The sequence below is a fragment of the Manduca sexta genome, chromosome 16 (assembly GCF_014839805.1).
Source record: "Manduca sexta isolate Smith_Timp_Sample1 chromosome 16, JHU_Msex_v1.0, whole genome shotgun sequence".
NCBI lineage: Eukaryota > Metazoa > Arthropoda > Insecta > Lepidoptera > Sphingidae > Manduca > Manduca sexta.
In genome coordinates, this window is record NC_051130.1 from 11,241,898 (window position 1) to 11,250,957 (window position 9,060).

Consider the following 9,060-nt stretch of genomic DNA (forward strand, 5'->3'; position numbering starts at 1 on the left):
CATATTTTGATGTATCGAAATGTGTGGAATAATAATGATGTCCGTACAGACATAGTCTATGGGCATCACTGTATTATGAACTTAGCTATAATTCGGGTAAATAATAATTAGAATTTTAGGAAGAAAGAGATTTTGGTAAGAAAGTAAGGCGCCGATCAGAGTGGATGTATGGACATAACCGTCACATACCACAAAATACCTTAAATCCTTATACATATAAAACAAAGTCCCTCGCTGCATCGGTCCGTCTGAAATCCACAAACCACTAAATGCATTTCGATATTTAGTAAGAAGCACTATAGTGAAATACAGGATCAGATTCATAGAAGGATCTTGGGGAGGCCTCTGCCCAACATTGGGACATTATAGGCTGATATAATACAATACAATTGGTATGGAGATCCTTTGAGATACTGGAAGGACATAGGCTACTTTTTATCCCAGGGAATATATAACGGGACTTATACTGGAAAAACTCTTTCAGGAGGGCGAAGTGGACTAAAGCCAACAAGGAAAAAAAAAGGTTCCGTCTATTTTGATCTTACAGAATTAGGCTTCATAATTAAAGAAATGTGTACTTTAAGACAATAAAAAACTATAAATCATAAATCAAAATTAAATATATCACGGATTATGTTTTGTAGAAAATTCACATAGAATTGCTTTACTAAACGCTAATCTACTATTTAATGTAGAGTTTGTAATGCTATGATTGCTAATTGTAATCCCTACCCAATTTTTGTTGCTCTTTATAATATTTTCTTTGCGTCTTCACCTTTTATTCCTACGTCAATAGTCTATGAAGATTTTTTTACTTTCCGCCATTGAATACGACTTAGAACTCCACCAGCGGATCGGAAGCGATTATGAAAACTGGGTGTTCGTCTTTTGTTCCTAGGTAGACCCAATACCTAGACATGTCTTTCTTTTTCAACCTTGAATACGAATTTAAAACCGCATCACCAGTTTGGATACGATTGCGAAGTTATGAGTATCATTTGATTTAGACGAAATAGTTTTAATTTTATAGGCATATTTCACAACATTCATTTTTATTCGATGTGCAAGAGATGAGTATTAGTTGCCTTTCGTAATTGAAAGGAAGAGTTGTGAAATTAGCTTGCAAGCTTGAAGTCTGCATAATTTGTCAACTTAGTACTAGTTTTTATAGTGGCATCCGTAGCGTAGTTATGTTGCGTTGCAGAAGGATCACTGCTCTGAAGCTCCATTATCCAAAATAAATAATTCGAAAGATACTTTTGAATACGCTAAAAAAATATTTCTCATTTCATTGGAATATGAAACAATTTAAAGCGTTTATTTTTCTACACACACATAAAAACAACAAAATAAAATTATAAAAAAAAAACACACACCGGCATACGACGGATTTGTCGCATTATGTATGATAGAAACAATGGTAAGGCTTGAATATTTATACTCAGAATTGAAATAAATAAAGCAAGGCTCAATAACCTTGTTTAAAAGTCGACCGGACGCCCGAATAACCTTAATATCTTACCATTTTTAGCAACTATTACTGACCATTACCACTTCAGCCAACTTCGTATGAAAAATGACACTTTTACTTTTTACCGTTTGCAACACCGGTGATGCAAGCATGCAAGATGAATAGTGTTGTCCCATTTGCAATATTTGTTTATTGTTTATATTACTTTGTTGTATTTGCAATTTTTAAAATACACACAATCATGCAATGCACTTACCGTTTCTTTTAGTTGATCGTCTAACAATAATAAAAAAATGACCTCTGTATATTTAGCGTTAAAGAGTTTTCCAGGACAAAAGTCCCGCTATAAGTCTTCCCAGAATAAAAAATAGTCCTTCCCAGGGTCTTAAACTATCTCCATACCAAATGTCATCATATCCATTCGGTAGTTTTAAATTTATTTATATTTACACACAGACGGGGCGGGGGACTTTGTTTTATAATATGTACGGATTAGATACCTACTAAAATATAATAAAACCCTTACGTCATTATTGTAAGAATGATCTTATATTATCGACCATAATTATACAGTCATACAATTCCTCTGGCCTTATAACTTGAATACAGATCCAGACCAACGTCTTCGTGCATCGACCCCATGTTATAAACTTGCAAGTTATTGTTTTCATACACCTATAATCTCAAACTCAACTAAGTAAACTTCCTTAGCCTAATTTTTAATATTTCTGAAGAATTGACTAAACTTAAGGTTATATATAGCTTAAGGTCCATTTTTCATACATTTTGTTTCACCTTAATCTGGGTAACTAAACAAGTATTGGCAAGTAAAGAATTTAAATTCACGGCTAGTTAGTGATTAGTTCTCGCAGTTGAAAGAAAAACGTCCAATTAATTAATATGCATGGATATTTCGGCCTTTAAAATTTCTTTAAATTTAAAATATAGTATTTTTAGTAAAGTATTTTTCCCACGGTTGTTCACTAAATCAGTTCACTTGAAACAAAAAAAAAATGTTTAACAATGACCAAAGTCAATTTGAGGCAGTCAAAAGGTTCAAGCTATTGAAACTATCCGACATACCGTCACGAACAAAAGTTACTTTTATTTTTAATGGAATGCCGGTCGACTGGTTTGTTTATACATTTTCAGAAAGTTACTTCGCAGTTATGTAAAATAATTAATAATCATGGATATTTCTGCCTTTAAAATTTCGTCATATTAAATTTTAAAGGCCGAAATATCCATGATTATTCATTACTGCGAGAACTAATCACTAACTAGACGTCTTAAACAATTTTTTGAGAACGTTTAATATGTGAGCGCAGAGCGAGTTTGTTTTACCTTAACGGCTTTAAAACATGCGAGTTTTGAAAGATTTGTTTTACTAACCTTATGATAAATAAAAATTAAAAATCCATAACGCCTATAATTATTTACTTCCATGTTTGTATGTAGCAGTAAATAGAATGACTTGCTAATTGAACTAAATTATAAATCATAATTATAAATGAGTTAACGACGTCACTTTATTTTTATAAACTAATTATTCTGTATATTTTAATGTATTTGCAATCACCCATCCGCTTACCTAGTTAAATGCAATAAGCCACGTGTCCTTGTATTTTGGCAAAGTAATTGCTTAGTATGCTGTAAGCAAAATAAAAAATGTCATAATAATAACAACCCTGTATTGTATTATCCCACTGCTGAAAAGAAGCATTCAACTTCTCTTAGAATAAGTAAGATTTTGCCTCTGGTATAAGCTTTAGTTTACCACGTTTTTAAATAACTTTGATGAAGAACATTCCTAATCGCTACAGACTCTAACTTGGACCAAATTAAATATTTGACATATCGCAGTGGTCAAAGTTCCAGCTCTTAGCGTTTCACATAAAACACTTTCTCCATTTACATGTCTGTTACGATAGTTATGCGTGAATTTCAGTTTATCCGAACAATTTGTACTATGGCACTAAAAACCTGAATATTGCATCATTCATATTTATTGTAAAGGAGCTTGTTACGTCATATATTTTAAGTAGAGCTGTGAAAGGTATTCGGTAAATCTAGGTTAAGAGAATGTATGGACAGCAAAAACGTTAACGATGATGATCGGTTCATTACCTAGATAGCATAAAAGTGTAATAATAATTATAATGAAAGTGTCTCATAGCACAATTTTTACTTTAAACATAGCTCGATAGTAATTATGAGTCATATCGCTAAATGCAAATGTATGTATCGTTGAGCTACGAAAAAGAGTACTGGGTCAGTGGCCACGTGTTACCCACTGTCTTGCGTTCACAAAATATTAATGGTAGATACAAAAAAATAACATTACAGTTATACATATATATTTAACTACGATATTTTGATCGCTGTTGAATACGCGAAAATGTAACTAGTTTATTTCCGGTTTACAGAGTTTATTTCCATTTTATAATATTTATGGTGTATTTCTTTTACGGATAAGGCAAAGAAACTCCACCACTCCTAGCAGGTGAAAAAGCGTCCAGATAAAGTATCGAACGGGGAGAGATGATTAGGCACTCTTGCCAGTCGACACAATTATGATGGCCTATTTGAAACCGATGGAACCGAACCGAGTCTACATAGTTTATTGCCTTATTAAAAACAAACACCAATTCCAGGAAATATCGAACAATTTTACCAACATAACTAATAGTATTTTTTATGTTGTTCCAGGTAACAGCCTTGGCTGTGCTCAGCACAACATTGGCGAAAAACTCGACGGCAAAAGCGAAACCGAAACGACAATTAGACAATATCCGAACACCGCAGAACTTACAATACTCCTTGGTACTGCCACATTCAAGAGTGGCTCACTTCAGATCCATCTCCAACAGTAACCGAAGAATTTCCAATGGACCCTCGAAAGGCAAACTGCCGCCCTATGCCGTCCAGATGGAGCCTGTAGTCCAATACTCTCAGAAAGATCCTTTGTACGACCCTAGTCTGGATAATGTAGAAGATTCAGTTGTAAACAAGAATGAGATCTACGCGCAGTCCAAAATCCTTAATGTACAGGACCAATCTTCGGAAGTCAGTTACGGCCCGCCTTATGGATCTCTGCCAACCGCTCCGTTATACAGTCACGACCCTCACGCGCAATACTACGAAGAACCCGAACCTATCATTGAAATCATCATCAAGGAGTCAAATGAATCTCTCCCCGCGCCTCCGCCTACACCAGCGCCAAAAAAGAAGAAGGAACCTGTACATGTATTTTACGTGAAGTACAGTAAAGACCCGCATTCAAAAGACAAGGTTGTTTATGAAAAGCCCATCCCTGCGATCACTCCTGCAACTAATGAGGAAGACAGTCACCACGACGACTACGTTACAGTGACTCCAGAGCCAGTTTATCTACCACCTAAAACAACAACATTGAGAGCCATCATCAAACCAGAATCTGAGATTTATCATAGTGACAGTAGCGTGAAAATTACTTTTGGTAATGAAGGACGTCATTACAATGAGAGACGGAGGCATGAGGGCGACTCAGTTCCTGAAGAACGTGAGGAGACTGCTCCAAGGCCCGCAATCGCATTCCCTAATGATCCGTTACCACAAAGTCATCCTCCTATTGAGCGTTCGGCTTCTCCGAAACCTCAGTTCCACGAAAGTGCTACTCGACCCACGATATACCAACCAAATCCTAGCGTACAAACTTACAAATCTGTGTCTCCTCATGCACAAAGCCGCATCCAATTTCAACCACAATATTTCCCATCAGAACAACAACTACCAAGACAAGGACCATCTGCTTCTACATTCAGATCCCAATCACACGCTCCTCGCCATCCTTTCGGTCCCTCACCCTCATCTTTAATCCCCAACCCTGCCTTTGCAAACGGCCCCACGGGACCCATATTCTCTGGACCCACTGCCAGCCCAGCACACGCTAACCCTGTAGTTTCACCATTCCCTAACACATTCCAGAGAACAAATCCATCAATTCAGACTCGCCCGAATAGTCAGCCACCACCATTTGGAACAAGAACGCACTTTAACGGACCTCCTAGGACAAGTTTCCACTCTGGACCTCAAAGACCTTTCCACCAACCACAACCACAATCTAAGCCATACTTTGACGAACCCAAATATTTGCAGGAGAACTACCATACCATAACAACTGAACAAGTAGACCCTCCTAAAGAACAAGTTTTGCCAAATCGACCACCGCAACATTTCAATCACCAGCCGCAGCCTAGTGCTAGCCCTACTCCTTCCCATTTCCATGATCATAGAAGGCCACCAGTAATCCCGCTGAATCAACAACTGCCTCAGCAGAAACCACCTCAGCAATTTGTTGAAACGATTCACAGTAAACCTTCTCCCATAGGTCCTAGCAGTTCTCCCTTCTTTAATTTGAAGCCATCACCTCCTCAAATAGAAAATAACCGCGTACCATTCCATCAGCCACCGCAACAACAGTTCAGTTTCCATCAAGGCCCACAACCATCTCCTAGGCCAAATCAACACTCATTTTCAAGTCCCGTTTCGCCTTCGCCATCGCCTTTACCACATAACAACTTCTTTACCCCAACCATCTGCACCTACTCTGTATAATTTCCATCCTCAACCATCACCAACACCAGAACATCACTTCAATCATCAGAACTCACCGTCGGAAAGGCCACACACACAATTTCAGCAGTCTCACGGACCTTCAGAGAGGCCATTCCATCATATACCTGGACCGTCAGAGAGACCGCATTTCAATCAACAAAGCAATTTCCAAGATCAAACGAAACATCAACACCCACAAGAAGTTGGACAATTTGTCCCGAAAGACGGTGAATTAGTTCCAGCTATATCGAAATATGAACAACACATAACTGTAAATGGACCTACTGCTCAACCATTCAGCGGTTTAGGAGAATTGCAACCATCACCGACACCTCAGCAGCAAGAACAAAAGTATCACCAACTCCAGCAGCAACATCAGCAGCAGCAGCAACAACATCAACAGCAGCAACAGCAACAGCAAGAGCAATACCACCAAATTCAACAACAGCAACAGCAACAATATCACGACGCTGAGCAGGAACAAGTTCGCTTACAACTAGCTCAGAATGTACAAAAGCAACAGGAAGAAATCCAGCGTCTTCAGGCTCAATTACTTTTAAGTCAACAACAACATCAAAACAAACAATACGAGCAAAACTTTAAACAATTGCAACATAATTACAACCAACAAGTCCAAGCAACTTCACCCAGATCGCAGTACATTCAGGAAAGGTCACGACCGCAGCCCACTTTCGCAACAAGTACCGCTCCACCTCACTACTACCAGTCTACTTCGAGGACGGTTGAAATAAGGCCAACCACTCAGAAGTACGTATCTTCCACTGCAAACTCAATAAATAGCACTCCTGAAGACAAAAAAGAAGAGAAGAAGAAGAAGCCTGCGATTGAGTTGCCTGATGAAGTTCCCGATGACCTACGCCAACAGCTTCTTTCTTCAGGTATTTTAGATAATGCTGACATTAGTGTGTTGGACTATGATAAAGTTGGAGAAACACCTCTTGAATCCCTACCTCCAGACCAGTTGGCAAACTTCTTCAGCGCAGGAGGAGCGCAACAAATAGCAGCCAGTGAAAATAGACCAGTCGTTGTAAAACCTGACGGTATTGAATCTAGAATAGACGAAGATATCATGGAAGAAGATCAAGATGAAGCTGCTTCTGAAAACTTACCTACCTATGTAGCACCACCTGCGACAAAACAGGATGTTGAAATGAAAGTTGTTCATTTCGATCCTAATACGCCTGAAGGACAAAACATAGCAAAGGAATACGTGAATGAAAACGCTACCCAATTGGACCCAGTTGCTCTAAATGACAAGAAATATAATAGGTATCTGCCATTCGAAAGTTGGTGGGAATCAATTCCCATTACCAGATATTCTTAAAGGAAGAAAAATTACCTCAGTTGTTGTATTAGCTCCTGTTCAGACAGAGGTATTAAACGGCGCGCATACAAGGACCGAGCGAGCAGCAAGCAATGACCTGAAAGGCATTAAATTCGTTGCTGGAGAAAGTCTGCAAAATTTGTTGAAAAAACCAACGAAGGACAACTTCGAGAAATGGTTAGAGATAGAAAAGAAAACTGATTCAGACATGCAGTCAATCGTCTTGCTTGTGTTCGGGTAAGATACTAATTTTATAATAATATTACCTACTTCGATAAATAGTAACCATTACACAAGTTTTATTTTATTCATAAAAACATGTTTTTGTTACAGAAATGAAAATCCTGCTGAAGAAAAGAAATATTTATGTACGACATTGGATCGGGCTCCGTGAGCAAATTAAGTGGCGATCTCTCCAATGCTTTTATTGAGGCCGCAGAGAATAACTCGTTAACGAAAGATATTGATACTTTGGCCATTGAAGGCGAAGGTACACCAGAAAATTTTGAAAAAGACGAAATTGCAGAAGGTTCGGAAAATGTGCCATTATTTGTAGACTTATCAGGTGTAAGCATAGATCAGCGAAGTACCAATCAAGTTTCAATTTCATCAGGATACAGTAAAACTAAACACGGCAGAGCATTGAGAAGACATTAATATAAATATTATCCTGCGCCTAAGGGCGTTTGATCTTTGTAAATAGTATAGAATTAGTATTACTAAATTAATTATGTCGCAATGCTGCGTATAGTCGTATTTTTAAAAAGTGATAATGGTTGTACAATATAATGTAACTGCCCTTTATAATTTGTTTTATTTAGTCACCTTATAATATAATGATTAATAGATCATAAAGCCATTATAAAGTATTATTTAATTATCAAAATATCCATCTTTTTTTGGATCCTCCGCATGTAAAAATAATAAAGAAACAGTATCATTCAATAAATTATATTATACCATGGAATCGATATCAATATTTTATTTATAATAATTTGATCGATTACATCGAATCGATTAGTATTTATCTTGTATAGCAACACTGCGCTCAGCTGTCAAACATATGGATTATTTATGGTGGAAAGTTCATGCCGCAGTGTAGAAATTCTCAGTTTTTAATTTTTTTCATGTGTTTAGTTTGTTATTATTGACTTACAATCATGATGGAAGGTTCACTCAGTAAATGGACCAATGTGATGAAGGGGTGGCAGTACCGTTGGTTCGTCCTGGATGAGAATGCTGGCCTCCTGTCCTACTATACCGTAAGTGACATTTCTTTATCGTATCAAAATTTTGATTTACACACCTCACCTGTATTCTTCGTTTATGATAATGAAGTATAACAATGAAACTTTTCAGACAGAGGATGCTTTTTGGTTTTGATTTTTTTATTGTGTTTCAATAAACTGAGCAATATATAGTACGTATACAAACTTAGATATGATTAAAAATAGTATTTGGCGACCGTTTGGAAACTTGCAAAACTAGTTATATTTCGAGTCGGATTGTGAATGAAAAAAAAGTCGAATATAAATAAACCAATGTTATTTCGATAAATGCTGTCTGTTCTCATTTCCATAGTTATTAAATAAATTAAAAATATATCACAAGGTATTTGTAATATTTAAATCAATGATAAAAATAGAAA

The 9,060-nt window shown here is 37.0% G+C and overlaps 2 protein-coding genes across 2 annotated transcripts in view; both read left to right on the top strand.

Moving 5' to 3' along the window:
• Positions 1-4,168: 4,168 nt before the first annotated feature.
• Positions 4,169-8,216, top strand: LOC115450314 (titin). Its single transcript, XM_030178312.2, is given in 5 exon segments — positions 4,169-6,034; positions 6,036-7,370; positions 7,372-7,649; positions 7,746-7,762; positions 7,765-8,216. Coding segments are annotated over 5 exon segments (3,801 nt in total). The 3' UTR covers positions 8,070-8,216.
• Positions 8,217-8,460: 244 nt separating this feature from the next.
• Positions 8,461-9,060, top strand: part of LOC115453886 (oxysterol-binding protein-related protein 9) — a 115,364-nt gene continuing 114,764 nt past the window's right edge. The window contains exon 1 of the mRNA XM_037439091.1: positions 8,461-8,674. Within this exon, the coding sequence (XP_037294988.1) occupies positions 8,573-8,674 (102 nt within the window). The 5' untranslated portion in view covers positions 8,461-8,572. The remainder of the gene's footprint in view (positions 8,675-9,060) is intronic.